A 23,436-nucleotide genomic window follows, 5' to 3' on the forward strand; every position below is an offset into this window, starting at 1 on the left:
GATGCTTTTAAAATTATTCGCTTAATTAAATAATTTGTAATACAATTTTATGATTTGGATAAAAAGTGATATATTTATTTTGATCATTTTTTTTTCGAAAGAACAATATATAGTTTCAGACAAATTTGACAACTTTTTAAATAACCCGCCATAACAATTAGATCGTGCACATGGAACCAGTTGGATTTTTTATACGGTATATTGCGTTCTGCGCTGCGGTCACACTGTATTTTTAAGATACGACTCGTTGGTCCCGTACCGAAAGGATACATTCTCTCTCGGAAAATCGAACTGAGCAGACGTGTCGCGCGTGCCGCGTAGATAGACAGCCCACAGATACAATTTCCCCTGGCTCGGAGGTGGTGTGTATTGCAGCAGAAGAAGAAGTAGAAGTCTCTCTGCGTGCGAGAGCGTCTCTGTAAAAATTCAATAAAACAAAGAGTCAAGTGAAAATCGGTTCAAAATGCCAATTGTCTAACGAATCGAGAGAAAAACCAAAGTAATAAAGCTGGCAAAAGAAAAACTGTGTTGGTGTACAGCTAATTAACCGCTATGTGTGTGATTCGTATGTGTAATTCGATTGATACGCTTTAATTTATATCAATAAGAAGTGCAAAAAATACAACTTTGTCTGCTGGAAAAGTATCTAAACCCCAATTATTCTCCGAAGAGCATTCGTTTTAATTCGAATGACACAGAGAGTGAGAGGGAAAGAGGGGGAGACTTAAGGAGAGAGTGGGAGAGAGATCCCCAACACTAGTACGGTCGAAGTCTAACTGTGAAAATGGTGGTGGAGCAGGCAGTAGCAACAACAAAAACCATGCAAATGTAGCGCCGCTCTTCTCTCTTCGCCGCCTTGCTTTTGCGCAGAGAACGCCGGCGAATTGGCCAAACTCGCCGCAGCTGTGTGTTTGGAAACACCTTGCTCCAATATTTTAACACCCCCCGTCTGAGATACCCGATTTTGCACGACCATCGCAGTTTCAGTCTCAGTTTCGGTTCGCTTCGTGCGCTTTCTGCTGCCCTGCAGCGGAAAATTCATCGAAAAATCACCCAGTCACTTGCAGAAACTCCCAAAAAATAAGAGAAAAAACACCAAAACTTGGATAAAGATTCTTGCATTTTTCAATGCTTGTTAGCTGCGTTTTGCACGCGATTTCCTCTGTTGCTGCATTTTCATCTAAGACAACAAGAAAAACGGGTAAAACCAGGAAAACGACTAGAAGAAGAGCTCCAGCACAAGAAGAAGCAGCAGCTCCAACATTGTCGCCGCGACATCGCCGTCGACGTCAGCGTTGCTGCAGCGCAGCAGCTTCATCAGCTAGCCATGAACTACAACTACAACTACAACAACAACTACATCTGCAGCAGCCCCAGCAACAACAACGAAGACAGAGAACAGGTTTGTACACAGCAAAAATTTGGTTACTTCTTTGATCTATTGGTCATCGGGCTTTTCAAACTGAACGACTCTCCTAGAAAATAATTGGTGGTTTTAAGATTCATGTTTATATGTTGATTTATATTTTTACTTTATGTATGTCGTCGTAAAGATTCGAAACTGTGTATAGTTTTATAGGCATTAATAATAAAAATTGAAATTTTATTTACGTCGGAGTTTGCACGCAACAAGATTAGTAAACTTTAAAGATTCATTCAAAAAACGTGCATCCAAAACTCTATAACTTTTAAACTAGCAAAGAACTTCCAACTTAAATCTTAAGAGTTATATATTATCTTGTTATTACAAATGACTTTTAGGAAACATATTTATTTTGGTGTTTTGTTTGAATTCATATTTTATACCATTTACAAGATTTTGTAAAATTTTTATTAATGGTTCATTTTCCATTCTTAACACATATCTTATTAGCAAGGTATTCATAAAATCTAAGTAAAGTAAAGATTTTTTCAATTTTAATGAGGTTTCGAAGATGAAAGATACAATGTTTTCCCATCGTTCATTTTAAATTCCACAAATATCATGTTCTTAATTGTCCAATTTCTTTAAATATGTTGTTTCTCAAAAAATATTTAAGAGGCTCTCCACATAAATCAGAAACGCATTTACACAACATTGGAGAAATGTGTATTACGTTATCTATTATCTGTTATAGTGATTTTTCCTCTGTGCACCGACTCGTCGTCGTTGCTCTCCACTCGCTCGCTTATTCATAACTTTTTTGGTTATAGATTTTTGTCACCCCAACCCCTAAAACTGGCGAACCAACCTCTCACCTCACCCCCCACGTAGCGCCATCATCCTTCCATTGCTCACATGCTCGACTGTTTCAGTTTTTCAATTATTAATGGTGGCCATTAGTGCGCGCGCCGTTCGGCAGCCCCGCCCCCCAGATGGCCGCCCCTTTTGCGGGTGTCGTGTAGACGCTTTTTTTCCTTATCGGACAAATTGTGTTTGTCTGAAAAGTTCAATGAGGTGCGCACTGCAATTGCACTCGCCCCTTTCCCATTCTTCCTGACCAGCCGTCATATTTATGCTATCGACACATAGATAAAAATCATGTTGGTACCGATGTATATGCACGGTTTTTCCAGATAGCAGCCCGCAGCACGGCGGAACTGTATTGCATTAGGGGAATTACTCCGGGACGCAACTTCGGAGTTGTTGATTAATTCACCTCGAGGTGCGTGTGGGTTTCGGATGTGTAGTTTGTGTGTTTGCCCGATGTGAAAATTCTCTATTTATATTTATTGCTTTGTTCGTTGCTCTGGGGGAGATAAGAAATGCCTCTTAGTCATTGGAGTGAATAAGGATTTACGTATTTCACAGGAAGCGTTGTGAAAAAGTTGACAAACTCACTATAAGTTGTGAAAGGTAGCTGCCGGGTAAGCGGTTAGGCAGATGTGTCACATAAACAGGGGTATAAAAAGATAAAAGTGTCATAAATATACTCAAAGTTACTTCTAAGTTATGTGGACATTCTGCCCCAATTAACTTGGGTGAGGCTTGGACATTTTTGAATTATAATCGTTTAGTTAAAATGTCATAAGCTAACAAAATGTGTGATCTAATTTATTTTATACGAAAATAATAATAATAATTTGGTTAGACTAATTATAATCAGAATAATTATATTTACCGAATTTAACAAACATTTAAATAGCCCAAGTCAGCACCAAGACATCTGGAATTAATAAAAATATAATACGACCTTTTAAACGGTCTAACTTCTTAAAGGAGTGATAATGATCAATTCAAACGTCAAAAATGAGGGTTAACAAAATTGTATCGTTTAGATACTAATTAACTAATTCGGCACCAATAAAAATTTTGGGTTTTTCTCTAAGTACATACACTTGACTCTTAAAATGTACCATCAAATAGTCAATAGTTTTTAAGAACTTCGTGCTATTTTGACCATTTATTTACCCTAGACGATAACGTTCTCCTTTCTGAAGGCCTGTTTGAAGAAAAATTCTGAAGACACCGACAAATCAGAAAATATATACTTTTCAATAACTGATTAGACAAACATTTTATTATATAGACTTCCTAATTTCCCCATAGAGCAGTTATTTTAGACTCCAATATTATCGATATATTCAAACAAATTGTATTCTGCTTAATTGTTTAGCGCTCATTGTAAAAGCGCAAATGGGAGTTAAGAAATGTTCGAATGTCTGCCATATTATCCAACTAAGTCGCACTTAACTCCCCCAAGCGCCCACCCTTAGCACCAGAGACACATGTGTCCATAATAGACCGTGGCATGAGCCAAGGCCATCATTTACCCGGGCCGGACCACCTGAAAAACCAATAAAGTCATTTCACACACATTAACCTATCCAAAGAAGAGGGACCATCACGCAAGCTCGAAGGGTACGGAGTCCATTTGATAATTGCATGGAGGTGTTTTTTGGACCATGCGCATCTTCCAGACTCTTGGTCAGGCTTTTGCCCAACCCCCAGACGAAATCCACCCCATCCCAGCCCATTGCCGTTCGGAAGCACATGCGAAACGCTGCTCGGTCACATATGTTGCCCAAAGTGATTATTTTCACTAAAAATAAACGAAATTAATGATTGATGAAGTGAGACAAGGGAGCGAACGCATCCATTCCATTTTATTCGCATTCCTTCCTGCGGAAGACTGTGAGCGGCCGTCAACACCAGCCGGCTAACCTACTATGGGGCAAACGACCACGTTCGTTGGTCAATTCTATTTATGAAAGTCGTTAAACAACACAATTTTTAAGAAAGTTACTTTAACAGAAGTTAAGTCCCGAAAATTCCGATAAAAAGCTCCTTGATTAAGACAACAGCTCTTAGATCAGCTGTTGCAAATGAAGTTCACGTGCTTTGGAAATTTTACTTTTGGCATGCATATAAATGTCATGTATAATTTTTGAAATGATTTCGAAAAAAAACTTTTTTGACAGTTTGTATGGAAGCTATGAGATTGGTAGTTTTAGTTTGATATTTTTTTAATTGAGCGAGATATTAATTTTGGGCAACAAAAGTAGCGTGTTGCCCATAGTACAATCCCAGTCGCAATTTCCAATTTCAACTCCTATCCGAATTCGGCATCCTAGAACCGGATTGAAATGAAAATAAAAACAAGGAACATGGCAAGCGTAATGAGAAATAAGCCGTCACATAAAAGAAAAGTGTCTTTTAATTGAAACCAGGTGAAGGAGATGGCTTGGACTGGCAATCGGAAACAGAATCGGAGCGGACCGTGTGCCTCTCTGTCACTGGGCGAAGTTTCTTTGTACCCATGCCGCTGTCGCAGCCAGACGGAAATCATAAAAATGTTGCATAAAAATATTTTTATGTGTGTTCTGCTGCTGCGGCGTCTGCGTCTTTTGGCCTGGTAAAAATAATAATAAAATGGGAATAAAATAAAGCAAGTAGAGGCGGAACGGAACGAAACGGACCCGGCCGTGCCACACATTTCGTTTATATTTACTTGACAAGTTTTTGCACTGCGTCGAGACGTCCCCGTCTCCTTCTTTTTTGTCTGTGCCAGAGATACACTCGAAAAATACCATGGCGGATCATTATATTTTTTATCAATATGGTCCAAGTTTAGTTAGACAAACTCTACCGGAGAATTTTTAAACAAGCTATTATTTTCAGTCAAATAGGATTTTTACTCAATGTAAAAAGGTTCCACGAATACAAGCCAGACCACTTTCAATATTATTAAATATGTAATTTCTTCTTGGGCGCCACTAACATTGCCTTATAAATTATTATTCTATTCAATCCCTTAAAAATTATTCCCAGTGTTGCGCTTATGGTTTCTGGTTGGGACCAGTGTCTTGGGTTGCCCGTTGCCATTTTTGGCGGTGCTGTGCAGCGGCGCTCCACGTCATCAACAACATCATCAGCACGGCTCCGGGGCTGGGGCTGGGGATGGGGCTTGGGCTTGGGCTGTGTGGCCTGGGCTGGCCTGTTTTATAGTCCAAACGTGATAGCGAAATGTGCCCGTCTTCTGGCTCCTCCTGCTACCTTCTGCCCCGGGAGCACCCTCCTGCTGTGCATTTTCGTGCAGTTCGAGGCTGGAATTGTGGGTCTTGGCAGTTTCCTTGGGAGGGGTGCGCCTCGGAAAAATAAATTAATGGAAAACATGCAAACATAAATTCTCTTTAGCTGTCAGGTGTTTCACATTTTAAACGTAAATTATAAATAAGCAAAGTAAAATTATAATTCCGCCTAAATGTTTTATTTGCCACCGTCTGCTGTCATTCCGCCCCCAACCTCCTTCTTTATTTCTCTTTCTGTGGCACATTTCTTTTGTGGCATTTTCATTCCCTGTGTGTTTGGGAGAATTAATTTTATTCAAATTAATGATGAAGCTTATAATTGGACTCGTTTTTTTGGTCTCCGTTCTCTTCATTTTTAAATAAAGACACTCCACTGTGTGGATGGCAACAAAGTCATCTCGGCAGCAGCATCACTCCACCTCCATTTCCCTCGACATCGTCATCGTCATCTTCATATCCAGCATCTCTGGGGGAAGGGGCAGCTCTGGCTTTTTAAGAGCATTTGACATGACTTGGGCTTCATTTTCCATTCGATGCGCCGCCGCCTCCACTTTGATTATGACGTGAAGTTGGCCAAGTGCAAATACTTTGCTGGTACTTTTTAATTAACTTAATTAGCATAGATGATGTGCTAAGAGCAGCGCTTACACAACATCAAAATTGCATTATGCCTCACGAGCTGGTCCGCTGGCTTGCCGCACGTCCCGGGGAAGTCCCTCCATTTTGATTTAGATTCTTTCGAGCATGCTGAATTTCTAAGGAGAACCTTCGTGACATATTAACTGACACATGACCTGGTGAATCTTGGTGCAAGCTGGGGAGAAGCTTTTCATTCCTCTAATCATACCAGGAAATAAATGTTACATTCATGAAATAATAAAATAATGTACTCTAATAATCGATGATTAAATTTAAGCGGGTAAAAGTTACTCTAAAATGCTAAGCAATAAAACATATGGACTTATCGTATGTCATTGTAATTATAATCAATTTACAAGATTTTTAACATTAAATTGTTCAAAATATAATTAAACTAAAGTGTGTGATTTGGAAACGAAAATTGATGGATTAACATTCGTCAATTGTAATCTGTCAAAAGAGTTGCGCTACGTAAGAAATGGGACTTCTACTCGAAAATTAATTCCAATTCAATATATAATTTCCGACAATTTTTTCTGGCCCTGAATGTGACCAATTAAGTTTTCATTAATTGGAAAAAATATTTTGTTGTTGCTTGAAAAGCTTGCATGCGATATGGAAATTAAGAGTTCCCTAATATGAGGTCCGGGATCGTGAATTCCGCTCCACGCACATGCCAAGAATCCGAAAATCTCTCAAGTGGTTTTCTTTTTAGTAGAGTTTTCCCCTAGCTGGAGGCGCTAAATGCAGGAAAAGATTATAGCGGAGAAATGCTGGCAATGGCAATGCGACGGGGGCGATGCAGACGTTTTTGGGTACACACATAAATCGATGCGTATAAATATGTGTCTAATTTTTTTATAGCGCGTGATTTTTGATTTACGCATCGTTGGAAGTTTTATTTCGATTGGAGTGTCGGTTTCCCAGAGCCCATATTTATTTTTATTGCTTTTTAATGCGTCGCTGAGGAAGTTTTATTTATATATGTTTTTACGATCAACTGTTTTGGTGCGTGTTGGAGGCCGAACAATGAATCTTGTGGGATTATTTGTATATGCGAGTGCCAAGGAGAAGCATTATTTTAAATTCAAATTCGCCGCCACCTTATATCATATTTACTTGGCTTAGCCAGCATGTTTGTGCTTTATAATAATAAAATATTCCACTCTTGTCTCTGTCCCCACAGGACACGCGGCATCAGCAGCCACATCAGCAACCAATGCAGGCGACACTGAAGACAGCGAGCTCCAGCTCCAGCAGCTCCACGTCCACATCCAAGACGAGAGCAGGAACAACGTCGTTAATCTATTTACCGCCTTTCTGCTATCCATGTAAGCATGTGCCTGCGGCCGGTACCAGGAGTCGGAGTCGAAACCAGACTTTGAGCCGAGGCAGCGGGAGTTGGCACGGCAGCTGCTGCTGTCCGCCCGGCTGGGAACATAAAAATTATGATAAACATGCTTCAGCGGCCACGTTGACACCAGCAACAGCAGAAGCAGTGGCAACAACCACAACAGGACCTGCAGCGGCAACAATGTCCTCCTCCTGGGCTGGTAAATTCCTGCTGTCGGGTATTCAGTTACCCGTGGCCGCAGCGGGGCATGGTTGCACCGATCTCCGGCAGACGTCGCAATTAGTTATGCCCACTGTTGCTGGTGGGGATGTGGAAGGCGACGTCTTGGAATGCGGCAAGCGATGCTGGCGACGTGAGCGAATCCGGCGCGAAGGACCAGGTCATGCGTCTGCGGCGTCGGTGGCCCAGGTAAATCCAATCAGCACTAGCTCAGCAACAATAGATGGAGCACCAGGAGCGGGAGAGGCAGCAACGACCACCGCACACAATTCGCAAACAACGACAAAAACAACGGCAAGGGGCACAACTGGTGCAGCATTGCCGCATGATGAAGAGTATGATGAATGTAGGTGCTTTAACTATAACGGTGATATTAGTCTGGATCGGCGGGGCGAGGCCGCGGAACTTTCCGGCATTACGTGGCTGATGTTCTTGTGGCAGCAGCTGCTGCCGGGCAACGGAAACAATACCCACACCCAATCGCACTCCCACGAATCCAGCTTCCCAGCGGGGACAACAACGAAAACAGCAAGGAGCAGGAGCTGCGCCATGACGTCGACAAAAAGTTGGCTTGGTCCGCTGCTTATGCTTCTTTTGGCCACTTCCGTCAGTGGCTGGGGCGGTCGGCAAGATGGTGAGTACCCCCGCCGATAAGTAGCGCTATGATAAGAATTTATAATTTCACTTGGCGGGCCAAGAAAGTGCCCCGGCAACTTAGGGACCCCGGGACCCAGGGTCTCCTTAAACCCCAGTTTCATTTAATTTTTGTGGCATAATTTGTACTCGCAACAGGGCGTCAGCTGGCGGTTCATCCCTCCCACTTAAACTGCCCCATCCACACCCATGGCCACCCCCTCTTCTGGTCATGCTCAATTGAATCCATAAGTAGTTTGTGACCGCAGTTCTGCGTTCGTATAATGCGTTTCAACTGTTTCTCCATGAGCGAATTTACCCAAAAAAACTGAAAAACAATGAAAACAACAAGCGGAGAAGCAGCAACAGCCGCTCCGGCAACAGCAACATGCAATGGCAAATTGTACGGAAATTGCCCGAAACAAACAGCCAGCAACCGCCGACCACCGACCGACCGCTGACCATAATTCACTCAAGTTAGACAAAAGCATTTCGGTCGCCCCGCCCCTAATCCCCCACCCTCACCTCCACCTCCGCTGTCGCCTTTGCCAACACAGCTGTCCCTCTGCGAAACGAAAGTCCAAAATCCAGACCCAAGCCCAAAACGCAAATGAGTCTCGCAGGCAGAAGCGTCATGCTCTTTGAGTTTGGCTATGTGCTAGAATAAGTGTTTGTCTGTTCGTTCGGGGTGCGTACAGCCAGTCAATGGGAATAGGGGTGGTCCAGTGATGAGCCGGGCTCCCTTAAACACACCCCTACCCAAGCGCCTAACGAACGACCTCTTCAAATTGCGCACACCCATAAGTGTGGGCAACATAATTGGGTTAAGGAGTTGTTAGCGCGTTGAAGTTGTCATTATAGATCATAGTAGATAAGATAAGTGTACGTTGCTAGCGATAGGAAATTGCTTGTCATAACAGGAACCACAAGTGACGGAGTAGTGCATAATTAATATCGTGTTAAATATTCTCGCTGTCAATCTTAATTGAATTTTGGAAAAAATAATGACTGACGCAGACATCCACTAAGAATTAAACACTATATTTTTACTTGTATAGATTGGTTTCGAATTTAATGCTTTAACAATCAGACTTCAGAAAAGTATTGTTTGAATTAAGTTGTTTAAACCGACACCTAGCTCAATAATATTACTTTTAATATACCTGATATATTGAGTATTGAATATATTACTAATGAATTTAACCTATCAACTTGTTTTGACCATAATAACAGTAAGCAAATTTGATTAAAAGGCCAGTGCAAATGGAAGATTATCATTCTGTGACTCTCTCCCAAATACGTATTTCTTGTTTAGCACATGTATATGTCTGAAAAGTCGCCTTAGATACCTTTTCCGTACAGCTGACAAAGCTCCCGAGATTTATTTTGATTAATGCACCTGATTACTGTCAGTTTATAGGGATCCATTGTGAGGAGCAACTCTTTGAGCATATTTATTTTATTTTGTTCCCCCCTTCATTTCGCTTTGTTGTTGCCTAAGCTTCTTCAGTCTTCTCCCACCATCTGCATGTTTTTTCCCCGCTCTGTGTGTTTCTTTCTGAGCCACTCTAATCCAAACGAAAAACACACCGAAAATATATATGAAAAGCCCCGTGCCGCTTTCGCGTCCGTCATTTCAACTGTCTATACGCATTTGTACGCTTGTCTGTCTGCCAGCCTGCCAGTCGGTCGTGGTCGTAGTCGCATATTTGCTTTCAGCTTGTATTTGCTTAAGCTTGTCCTGCAGCATATTTCAGGGGTAGCGAATTAAGGGCGAAGGGCAACGTGCGATGATTGTGTTGCCATCAGCGGCAGCAACAATGCTCGCTGCGGCACTCGGGCAAAAGTATTGAATCATGTTGGAAAATTATTCACGGTACTCGAAATTGGCGAAACAATTATTCGCCGGCGGGGGGTGGTTTCGGTACTCCGTTCCGGGTTCGCTCCCGGTTCCGGAGTCCGGAGTGCAGAGTGCGGAGTCCGGGGTCCGACTTTCGTTTCGTTCGGGGCGGTGGCTGCCCGGCAAAGTGTGCTACACTTTTCACACAACAGGCAGCCCGCTGTGCGTATGGGCCGCATTATGACAGCCAAGCGAATGCGGCCCGTAAAAAGCACAAGTCATTGGACGACACACACACGCCATGGCTCCGGCTCCGGCCACGACTATATATGTTCGACTATAGTCGGGGTCTGAGCTGCGGCTCAGTTGGGGCTCAGAGTTCAGAGCGCTGCGCTGATCCTGCGCATGAGTACCTTTTGTTTGCCGCAAATGTAAAAACAAAAAGCGAAAAAAATGGAATCAACAAGGAACAAGTAAAATAAAAGAAAGGAAAGGAAAGGAAAGGAATAATAAAATAAAATGTGTATCGCTGTTAGTACGGCTCTGTGTGTGTGCTCTAGTGTGAGTGTGGCACCGTGTTGCCGCTGTAGTTGTTGCTGCCATTATTACACAGAAAATGATCAATTTGAATTTTTAGTTTATATTTTTTTCAATTTATATTTAATGTAAAATCATTCAATAATAACGAAACGGTGTTTGTAACATATATAAGTAAAATGATTTCCCATTACAAAAAAAAAATATTTAAAGTATTGTTCAACAAAAAAAAGGATTCAATTTTAAAAATAAAAAGCGTTCATAGATAAGGGCTTAGATTGTAGCCATTAGTCTTTCCTTATATCCTATAAAAATCTTAGTTTTTTTCAGAAAAAATATTCCCTTTTTTTCAAACATTTAAAATAAAATATAAAATAAATTAAATTATATTGATCAAACAAATCACGTGTTTTCTGTATTTTAACTTGTTTTATTAATTAGAGAACAATTTAGAGAAACTTTTTAATGGAAATGATAAAGCATTTTTTCGTCTGCACATCGACTCTTTGCCTTTGGTTCTGTTTCTGTTTCTGGCTCGGGTGCGCACATTCGTCTCTCCTTGTGAGTTTTCTGTATTTGAATGCGTAGCCTGAGCTCGGACCGTCCTCCTTCTCCGTCTCCATCTGCGACTTCCCAGTTCCGAGTTTCCAGTTCTCAGATCGCACACCCACCGCCCGTCGGCATCAGGACTGGCATCGCCATCTCCGCTCCGGTTCCTGCCCGCCACCCTTACCCCATCTCGAACTCCCTGCTGCTGCCAATCGTGCCCAAACATTAAGCTATATGTATGGCTCAGGGGGTGGTTTTACCATTTTCTATATGTATCTGTGTGCGGGTCTATACCCATTGTACGGGATATAGTACTTATTGCCTGTGTGTGCGAGTGTGGCATGCCGTTAGCTAACTTTCCGTTTACGTTTCTTTCTCTATACTTTGGCTTCGCCTTTCCCATTTCTCTGCTCTGCTCTGTTCCGTTCTTTTCCTTTTTTTAATATTCACAATTGCCATTTCGGTAGTTTTGCTGCGAGTGTGTTCGCGGGTATCTGTGTGTGACATTATTATTATTACAAGCAGTTTTTGGTTGCCTGGCTTGTTCAACTTATTTATGCGCCTGCCCTCCCCTAAGCGGATACCCTACCCCTACCCTAATGGCATATCCCACTCCTGATGGCGGGTCGTAAATTTGCAGCCCCTTATGCGCACGCACTTAAATACAATCATAATAATAATTGAAACAATTTACAAATTAAAAAGCCACAAATCTTGGCACCGAAAACTTGACAATACAATTAGAAGAGCAGCCGAAGAAAGTGGCCAGCCTAAATCTAAATTTATCAATAAACAAGTGCTTTTGCGTTTGTGTGCTTAAATAAATGTGCCTGCAAACGCACTTCATTGGGAAAGATTGCGGTTGCTCTTTTATACGGCTCTTAAATGAACAATGAACGCAATTGAGGTCACATCAACCATCTGCAGTCCACGGGGAGGCAATTGGAATATAATATCTTAATGCATTAATGGTTAAGTCGTTTATTAATAAATTATTACTGTGTATTTTGGCTTGCAGCGCCCTCAAATTGCACGTTTCCGGCACGATGGGAGGGCTCCTGGTTCCTGTCCGGCTATCAGCAATCCATACACATCAAGGGCTCCCAATTCAGCTATCGCGGCAGGTGTGCGGCCTCCGATGGTAACAAATATCTGATTGTCGACGAGTAAGTACCATCTCTCCGGTCGGGACCCTGTCCCTTTTTGGGTCCGAGGGTCCCGCTCCGCCCGCTAACAATATGCTAACATCTCAACCCGATACTCGATCCATTGGCTGGCGAAATACTCGTACGTTTTTGGCACAGGCCGAGGAAAATGAGATGTTCTGGTTTACTTTTCCCCCACATACATATATTTTTTGTGTTGGTTTCTTTGTCGAAGAGTGCCTATAATTGAATAAGTTTTCATTTCTGACTTTGGAAGGTGTGTGTGCTCGGCAAAATGTGTTAAGGTAAGGCTGAGGACCCTCCGCACGGGCGGGAAAATGCAGCACTAACCTCATTAAAAAGAAGCCAGTCAGCACGGCGGAGTGAGTAGAGTGCTGGCCAAAGACAACAGGCAGGGGTGAGCGACATCGTCATCGACATCGTATAACTACAGGACACGGAGAGAAAATAGCAGCTTACAAGTAGCACTTTTAATTTTTAAAACACCGCAGGACTCTCAAAAGATAAACTAGAGGGTTAAAGGCTTAAATTGTTGTTTTTTATATTTATGACACATTTTTCAATCAGGCCAGTGGGAGTTTCCTCTTTTTATCAAGTGCATACATTTAAATGTATTAGAGAATTGAGAAAGAATCGGAATGTTTTTATAGTATAATCCTTGCATCCTTTAAGATAATTAAATTATTTTAGGACTTATTCATTTTACGGATGTTTAAAGACTTAATAAATATATATGCAACGACATGATTAATTTTTTTTATATTTATTTTCTGATCAGACATGACCATTTCAGCGGACAAAAATGTACCACAATAGATCGCAAGTCGATTTTATAATTTGTCCCTTTTTATTTTTAATGAAATTATGTAGTTCAAAAGGTAATAACCAGCTTGTACTTTACAAAAGGTTTAATGAAGTTAATTCTAAAAAATGCTTCGTTCCTAATGAATTTAATATTTTTTTAAAAATAATAATTTCAAAATATTTAAATAATATTAGTAATAATTTCAAATAATGGAACAAATGTTATCAATAAATATCTGGCAGTTATAGGCAATCCAATATGTCACAATCGCTTGAATATATGCGAATGTATTGTCTGGTTTTTCTCAATGTATTGCTTCCCTTACACAGGCAGTCAAACCTGTCGTCAACGTTATCGCTAACGTTGTCGCCGCCGCTGTTGTTGTTGATGTTGCCGCTGTCTGCCAGCTGCTGCTCTTAACTTTTGCCTTTGAAACGGGTTTGAGGCGAGTCTGTTTGCCGCACCATGCCGCCATGTCCTCCGCACTCCATCTCCTCCGTGTGCAGGGCACTTTCTTGGAGGCAGCGCGATGCTCGTAATTCGGATGTTTGACAAGAGCCAGTCATGTACCAAGACCAAAACCACCCAGTCCCCTTCTATCTCTGTGTCCCTATATGTATATCGCCCGATAGATATATCCGCGCTTGTGTTTGTGTACCCATTCGTATTGTAAATGCTACTGAGCCAGAGCTCAAATCTAAAACAAACTTTTACGGTCCCACGTATTGTGTTTTTAATTTAGAAAACTGCCTTTTTGACTACTCTGTATCTGTGTTACTCAACCATTTATCCTACTTAGCAGCTGCGTTTGTTGCTGCCCATTTTCCTTCCGATGATTTTTCATTTTAAACGAAACGAAAACCAAAGACATTTAAAGGAAAATTGCTTTTTGTACTGCCCTTCCATGCCATTTCTTTTGCTTTGGCCTGGAATTTCTCTTTTGTTTTCTTTCGTATGAATGTTTTTTAGTCGTAAAGAGCAATGTGAAAAACAATTAAAACCCTTTTAAGCTGCTTTCCTTAATGCCAACAAAATAAGACGTACCCACAAAAAAACGAAGCATTAAGTTACCCAAATCGAGTTTATTTTGAATTTTGTGTTTTGCCATGTTTATGCTTATAAATATTTAATAAACCTATGAATAATCCTATCCGTAAGCTAAGATTTTCCGTTGTAGCTGAAATGTGAAAATGTTTTTGATTTTTCCGATGCCTTACTTTTACTCTTTAAATAGTATTGGCCTTTTTGCTGTGCTGCTGGAGGCGAAGGCGTGGACTGTATTCATATTTAATTCACTTTTTGCCACGCCCTCTCCTCCGGCTTCCATTCATTTAGTTCTGTACAAGTTTTTGTCGTATACCAATAAATATCGTAAACATATCGAAACAAAACCGAGCCCCATCAACTATCTTACCAGCTAGGAAATAACAGAACCCCTACATTTTGCCCAACAACACAAAAATCAAACAAAACCCAAGATGAAACTGTTTATTTTGAAACGTTTTCACTTATCTATACCAATAAATATGTATTCAAAATATTATTACATCACTTTTCAATAACATATATTTTGTGAGTTTCTTGCGTTATTAAGTGTACGTCCTTTGAGTTTCTTTTGATGATCATTTAATTACTTCTACTCAAAATATAACATCAACTTAGTAATCGCTTTTCAATTGAATATAAAATAAAAAACCTGGAAAAAGTCATAAGTATGTACATCTTTCTTGAAGTATTTCCCAGTTTCGATATTGGGCCACATTTCTGGGATCATAACATGTTTATTGAAAGTAATTTGAAGAAGGCGACGGGGTAACGCCTCAGTGTAATTTTCCTTGTTTTGCACCTAGTAATATATACATGAGATATATTCGTTTCCGATAACATTCACACAAACACATGGAGGGACTTTTAGAATGCCCGGTCAAAGTCTTAGCCTTAGTTTACCAACCATTTTATTTGTCGATTTCGCCAAGAACCCGAAAACAAGCCAACACATCCCGCACCACCGAACCAAGAAATACCTAACAAGAAACATGAATATTGAACCACATAACCATTATACCATATACAAGCAATACCATATACCATATACCAACTACCAAATACAAACTTTTCGTTGCAACCAAAAACTTTTTTAGGAAAGGATGTCATCGTTGCCTGGTTATCTATGAGAAGCATAAAAATGTGCTCCAATATAAAGAAAGTGAGTGCGAAGGTGATAGTATGTATATGCATCAGTCGAACCCATCTGCACTGGCGATGCGTAGCTCTAATAAACAAAGTGATCATAGGGGGGGAGCTCATCCCAATACGAACGGGCATTCAAGACTATCTTCATCGGATCAGTACATAATGAGATCCAATGACGATATGAATGATTGTAAGCATTAACTTTATATTTTTCTCTATATCTATATATCTCTCTCTCTAAAATAAGTTATAAGCAAAGCAAGCAAACTAAAAAGAAAATACAAAGACTCTATCTTCTAACTCGCTATCTCAAAATACCAGTTTTCTGTTATCATTTTAACCTATTATTACATATTTCGAAATGCTCCCTTAGTTATCCAACATGACTAACCTAACCTTATCATTTATGCGCTATTTTCATTTCACTCAAAACGAGAATACAAAAGTTTTTCGTTCTGTCCAATGACCAACTGAAAAGCAGAAAAATAACACGTTCTCAATTTTTTAACTCTTTTTTAAATAACACACAAAACAAAAGCAGGATTTTGAATTATTATTTCGGTATTTCTGATAAGTTCTATTCGGTTTTATTCGTTTCCTTTTTATACGAACTTTCTTTGGTTTTGGTTTCAGTTCTTGTTTAATTTTTAATGCAATCTTTGGTTAATTATACAAAACAAAACCAAAAAAAAAAGAAACGAAACCAAACCAAACCAAACTTGTAAATAGTCTCAAACAACAAATACTCTGCATACGAAATGAATAAAAATAACTCTACTTTGTTTACGTTTGTCATGGCAAGGGTCCTCTCTCTACCTCTCTCTCTGTATATCTCGAACTCACTCTCACTTTAATCAAGCAATCAACCAATCAATCAACAACCAATAACAACTCAATCTATCAATCAACAAGAAGTACAAATCTAACCACAAAAAATATATATATAACCACCTAGAAAACCGATAACAAAACCAAAATGAATTGTATATTTCCTCAACATACACACGTTGCAATTTATCCCGAAAAGTTAAAACTTAAACTACTCGTACCACTATTAATATTACTCAATACCTAGAGTTAGTGTCAATCCAATTAAGCTACTTAGTTGCGATTTTCAAGCGTATTAGCGGATTAGCAGATTAACCCCTCCCAACAGAGCAACCAATTAAAGCCAAACTGAAACCGAAGCTGAGGCCAAAACAACAATTAGGTCTACTCAGTAGATTCAAAATACAAAATACAATACCATCTAGACAAAAGAAAACAGCGAGCAATCTTTAATTCTAATTCCAAATCCTATTGAGTCCGAACAAAAAGGCAACCCCCACAATCGAATCAAGAGAAGAAAATAATCAAAACAGGAAACTATAACCAGTTTTAGTTAAGAACTTTTGTTTACCTCTTATTCTGTTTCGTTTTTTCTTTGGTTTTGTGCATTTATCGGTTCACCTTAAATGTAAATAATTAACAAATTCAAGCAAAAAACCAATTGTGTAAATATATAAAAGTAAAAAACGGAACATGAGACTGAAAAATCAAATTGTTTGTTCCATACCTATTTTTATTACCAAACATTTACATATATCTAAATATATACCCATATATATTTGCAAACTCTATTTAATATTTATATGATATGTATACTTTCCTTACTTCAACATTTTTAACTACTCCAACAACAGCAACAGATCTTTCCAAACCTAAAAACCAAAACCAAAACTAAAACCCAAACTAAAACTACAACTACAAATCAATTTAGAGCAATTCAAAGTTAAAATACGTGTGCGAGAGTGTGTGCCAGTGTGTTTTTGCTTCAAATATCGAGAGATGAATAATAACAAACAGAGGTGTGCACACACATGAGAAATTTGATTGGATTTTGGTTTTGAAATTTGCATATTTGAAATTTGTACATTTTTAACAGCCGCAGCTAAGTTTTTGTACAGTTCGTTTCGCGTTTGTTCCCATTTGTATAGTTCTGTAAAGCAAACAAGCAAACCGAACCCCAAATGAGCACCCACACATTTGTATTTACAAAACAAACTTGTATTTAGTTGCGACCCCAGAGAAGCGACCCATCCACTCATTTGTAAATAAATCTCACCTTCAATCATGACAATACCCAAAGACCAGCACTCCGGACACGACGAGCATCCAGCAGAAACCGAAACAGAGGTACGAGTATTGAGTATTGAAGTCTTGAACCAGTTTTCCGAAACCTATTCAAATCTCTGACGGCAGGGGAGTGTATTGAATTTCCAATAAGTTCCAGTACTTTTGCGAGAAGTAGAAGAATTATTGCCTAAGTTTGTTCATCCTATTTTTTTCGCTTTATCTGGCATCACATTTACAACCCACTTACTTTACTTGCTGGGCCCATGATTTATTTATAGGTCGAAAATGGAAATTGGGAACTTGACACCGAGTGTCGAAGTGTTTTCACTTCGTTGCGAAGGGACACGAAGTACTTGTAGCAATTATCCAAAAGTATTCCGCCCGCAAACATTTTATTCGCATCCAAAACTCGTCGTTAATGGCTGCAACCCGCTTAGTTCTTAATCAGGTAGCGAGCTCCCAGTGCACCTAATTACAAGCGAAAATAGCCGAGTGGCTCGGCACACAATTAGTCTCGTTGCACCGCCGCTCGACCTTCTTACATGCTCACTTAACCTCTCCTCCAGCCGGATTCAGATCCGTCATGGCAACGCAATCCACCCGGACACGCATAGAAATGTAAATTCATTATTTATTATTTGTTTGCCTCAATAGAAATCAAATTAGTTTAAGTGGCGAGCTCTTGGCCCAGAGCGCAGTCAGACAGTTGGCTTCGCATTTGAAAAACGCCACGCCCACTCCTGCCACCACCCCTCACCCATCGGGTCCTGGCCTCACAATTTGATATTTTCCACTTGATATTTCCGAGTTGGAGCTCGAGTCCGACTGTCTGACAGTCTGTTTGACTGGCTGACTGGCTGACTGGCTGTCTTGGCTGCCTCGTGTTGCCTGCCTGCCTTCCGTTTTTCCTTGATTTGATTTTGTTTAAATATTAAACGAGAGTTTTAGGTCTCATTTATAATTCAGGAGCGCCGTTGATGGCGAGGGCGGGGTCGAATTGGTTTTGATTAGCAGACCGTAAAACAATGGTATCAATAGTACAATGAAATTGCGTGCGTGTGTGCTTGTTCTTTATTAAATCATTATTTGTTTAGATTGTCACACAAGCGCGCACACAAACACGATATTAAATTTCAGTTTTGGATAAAAGAGCAAGCCCCCGGCGCTGAAAACAGTGTAAGGGCTCATCCTTTACGTTTTGCCCATTTTAATGCGCTTTAAATTGAGATTTTCACCAAAGGCATTATAAAGTTGCTTTCAATTCCGACAGTTTCAGTCATTTTTATGGCCGGCATACACACAAGGAAACAATGTATTCTGGCATGGCAGACTGTAATTGGGCTTAGACAGTCGACAGTTTCAATTACTGAAAACTTGTACATATGGGATTAGCAGGAAAAGCCTTGTTAATTGCTATAAGGCTAATGTAGTGTCGTTTTCACTTGTGTCGGGCATCAAAGGATATGCAAGGTTTTCCACAGACACATGCGAATGCGTACTCACGGTCAAAATAATAGGGACAAACATTTTAAAAATTAAGAGAATTCTGTGCCAGCTCGAATAACTTTTTATTTATGGAAAATGTTATGCTTTATATTACTCAAACCAACATCTGGCATTAATATAAGTTTTAGTAATAAAGCCATTGTTAATTATTTATAAATTTCAAAGATTGCCCAGTATGTATCCTTTTTCTTTTAATTTACTTTGTGAGCCTGCGACGGACTGTCAAAGTAATGGGCCTAATTTTTTGACCGTGAATGTGTACTGGTAGCAAAGTGCGTGTAAGCGAGCTGCCAATCAAATGAACGAGCCGGCTGCCCGATTCCTGAAACCTTCGATTCATTGGCATCAATGATAATCCAATGCGAGCCATCAAAAGCAATTGCATACTTCAGGGCGTTTGCTAACTGCCATTTAAATTGCATTTTCGAGTACAAACTACACACGGTAGTACGATAGTATCACTAGCCACTCGACCTGCACCCCCCCAACCCCCACTACTTCCACTGCCCCCCTTAATTATGTTTACCGCTTTTTATTTTGCGAGCGCTTTTAGCCAGACATTTTGTGTAGCCTGTGACCGGCTGCCAGCCAGCATTTGCATACCAATTTCACTTCCAGCTACCTTCCACTCCACCTGCAAAAAAGCGAAAAACCCTGGGAATAAAAAATAAAGCCTAGGTTGGGGTGATGGGCACTCAATGAAGGCCAGGCCGCAGCGTTTTAATTGCAGCGCAAAAGCGTAGGCGGCGGTATATAAAAATAATTAAAATAATTAAGCAAAACTACGGCATCCAAGCACTTGCCGTTTTCCGGAGGTTGCTCCCCCATTGCTTCTTGAGTTTTCGTTTTTTTCGGGAAAATATTCAACGATAATTTTTTGCATTCTCCCCCAGTTTTTTTGGGCATTTTATTATGAGTTCATCTTTTTGGACGTTTAGCGTGTATTCGCATTCTTTGCGCCCTCATAATTTCCTTTATATTATTTGGTGTTACAACATAACAGGACATGCTTTCGCCAATTTCGGTGCAAGGATATTTAAATTTAATCAAATGTCGGTAAAAATGTTTGCCATGCCTTTTATGCCAGCCACCAAGAAAAAAAAGAAGGAAAATCATCAACAATAACAACACGCACACATAACAGGGCATTGCCATTCCATGGGTTGTGTGTGGGTGTGCGTGTGGGTGTGGGTGGGCGAAAGAGGGGGTGTTTGGGTGGGAGTTTCCACCTGGACGTTGACTGGGTAATTTGTTGGCCAGGCCAGGAGGCGCAGAAACCCAAACCAACCCAACTCAACCCCGAACCTAGTCCGACACCGAGTTTTATTTTATTTTATATAGTTTTTGGCATTTTCATGTGCCCACTTTTCCTTCGTTTTCCGCCTTTTTTGGGGCTGGAGGAGAGCAGCCAGCCCTGCGTGAGTTGGTACAGTTTTCGCCGCCTATATATATATATATACATATATATATATGTACAGCGCGAATACCAAATACCGAGCATAAAAACTTATTTACCTAGGGACACCCGGGAACAGAGCCGGATTCCGATTCCGGGGCGATTCAGTGGCGTCAGGCGCCCGGGGTGTCAACCAATTTCGAGTGTTTTCCCCGGGTCCTGGCCCCGAAAAATCTACCAACGCTCCTGGCCAAACACGGTGTGTTGCCAATTGTTGTTTTTGCGTGTTCTCGGGCACACACTCTCATACATTTATTTTCACATTGCCATTTTCATTTCAATTCATTTCATTTATTTATGCAATATTTTATGTGCTCATTCATTTTTTGCCCGTTTTGGTTGTCGTCGGTGCCCGTTTGTTCTATTAATTTGTTGTCGCTCCATTCAGATCCGTACCGTCGTGGTCGGTTCCATTTTGGCCCGGTTATTTGCCATCCGCCACGGTACCATTGTCAATTTCGTGATACACGTTTATATGTATTGTATGCGCATACAATTCGTGCCATAAACCCCATTCGTCTTAATTTGTAGGCCTTGTTTTGTTACGGTTACGGTTAGGTTCTGTGTTTTGTTGATACTTATTTATTATTTTTATGCTCGGCTCACTTATCTTTGCGTGTCTAGCCTCCTTGGGCCCCTTGCCGAATTACTCGGGAGTGTAGAGAGCTGCATACCATAACCATAGCCTCGTGCATTAAAGCTAAATTCGACAGAACTGCAAACAATAAATACTCGTAGCCACATAAAATAATCACCATCAGCAGAATCTGAGGCAGAAGCAACAACCTCAACGTAAACGACTGTTGTATAAATGTGAATATGAACAATGACAATAACACACAACGCTGTAAATAAAGGTCCAAATTCCATATATTCTCTTGTACAGATATTTAATTGTGTTTGTTTGTTGGTACATACATACTTACATACATATTTACTACTGATTGATTTCATTTTCAGTTTACTTTTGAGATACTGTTCGTTGTCACCAATTGAGACGCTTTGATTTTGTTTTTTGAATATTATATATAACTCTTTGTATTTGTACATGATTATGATTATTAATGTTTATATTAATCCACTGCTAACAAAAAATCATCATCAACTTTGTACAGTAAAACCATGAGCGAGCGAAACTAAACCCAACAAAATAAAGATAAACCCAAATCAGAAGCTTCGGCTTGTGACGAAGCTAAAAGTAGGATTTCCAAGATTGGTAGCGGTGCATGAAGATATGTACATAAACACACTTGTAATATATTCCCCATAACTCTAAGTTTACCATTATTTCCTCACTTAAAACTTAAAATTTGATTGTGATCCGAGCGAACGGTTTGTAAATCTCCTTATTATGGTTAATAATGTTTTCGAAATAATTCTTTGCCTTGTTTTTCTTAATCAGATCAAGTCTGCCAAGCTCTTGGAAATCGTACAACCCAAACGCCCATTCCATTTCAAAGAATGCCTTTCGAATTTCATTTAACGGTTTGTTAAGTTTCTTTCAGTTGTCCGATCCCCAAAATGCACCCAACCGCACCCGATATCCCCACCACAATCCCTCACAACTCCCGCTTTTGATTTCTGTTTTCGCTTTAATAAAAAGGATTAAAAACAGGAAAAATCATTTGTTTCCATAGAGCCTACGAAAGCGAACTCGAGACACATCTGTATAGAAAGCCATGTGCTCAATACTTTTACCTACTCTCTGTCATACTTTGTTTTCTAATTCAATTTCGTGAATGTCAAAAACAAGAAAGGATTTCAGCAAAATTTTGTGCTCCTTTGCACATGCCTATGAGAAAAAAAAATACGAACCACAACCAAAAATGAAAGAAAAGTGATATATATTTAGCCACGAATATATATCGAGTACATCTTTGTATATGATGATGAAATGTTGGGATGGGCTGCCCGGTGACCGCTAGTATAATTGTCTCATTTATCAATTACTTATTGTACTTTCTTCTTACTACATTCTACCTAACCTAACAACCTACTACTACTTTACCTTACTACTACCCTACTACTACTATTCGTACTACTATTTGCTCTATGGGTTCACCATTCTGTGTTGTTCTTTCCTTTTCTGTGTGTCCGTGTTTGTGTCCTTTTGAGTTCTGTTCCTTATCGGTTGTTTTTGGTTTCTTGAGTTGCTTTGTTGCTGTCTAATTAGTTTCTATTCAGTTTTCAGTTTTCCCTCCGTTCTGTACATACATGTGTGTAATTTAATTAATGTAATTTTAACATGAAACTCAACAATTTCTGCTCTCGGTTACTCATAAGTTACGATTGTGTCGTTTGTTCGTTCGTTCGTTAGTTGGTTCAATCCTTTGTTCCTTCTTCTTTCTAGCTGTGTGTGTCTCTCATTTATCATTGCGTTCGTTCTAAGTGTTGTTCGTTGTGCGTGTGCGTTAGAATGTTTTGGGCCACTGCTCTACTGTAATTTAGTCCGGCTATCTAATATAACTCTGCGCTTAACGGTCGGTCCGACCACAAAACCAAAAACAAAAAAAAAAAAAAAAAAATAAATCGTAAAAAGAATACCGAAAACCAACTGCAAAAGTATTATAATTTATTTTACATTTTTTTCTTACGTTTTTTTCATGTCTGTAATGTCGTTTTTTGCCTTGTCATGATATACTCGCATATATATGCTACAAACGCTTCTCCGTAATATTTGACCATTACACGCACACATACTCACACTAAAAAAGTAATATGAAAAACATCCGACACCCACACACAGACACACGACACTCACACACCCAGACACTGCCACGCCCACCCTACACCTTTCTTTTGTGCCTTGTATAGCTCATAAAGTGTAGTTGCTACTTAATTACAATCATTACTCAAAAACGCCACAAGGCCTGTCTCGAAAACTCAACCCCCCATACAGTCGATTACACCCGT

The 23,436-nt window shown here is 40.0% G+C and overlaps 1 protein-coding gene across 2 annotated transcripts in view; it reads left to right on the forward strand.

Moving 5' to 3' along the window:
• Positions 1-278: 278 nt before the first annotated feature.
• LOC108053877 overlaps positions 279-23,436 on the forward strand; it is a 32,172-nt gene continuing 9,014 nt past the window's right edge. Inside the window, exons 1-4 of one of the 2 annotated variants that reach the window (XM_017136598.2) lie at positions 279-1,402; positions 7,337-8,357; positions 12,301-12,448; positions 15,395-15,636. In XM_017136598.2, the coding sequence (XP_016992087.2) occupies positions 1,328-1,402; positions 7,337-8,357; positions 12,301-12,448; positions 15,395-15,636 (1,486 nt within the window). In that variant the 5' untranslated portion in view covers positions 279-1,327. The remainder of the gene's footprint in view (positions 1,403-7,336; positions 8,358-12,300; positions 12,449-15,394; positions 15,637-23,436) is intronic. The other variant, XM_017136599.2, reaches the window with a different exon arrangement.

Source organism: Drosophila rhopaloa, unplaced genomic scaffold (assembly GCF_018152115.1).
Source record: "Drosophila rhopaloa isolate 14029-0021.01 unplaced genomic scaffold, ASM1815211v1 contig_155, whole genome shotgun sequence".
NCBI classification, from domain to species: Eukaryota; Metazoa; Arthropoda; class Insecta; order Diptera; family Drosophilidae; genus Drosophila; species Drosophila rhopaloa.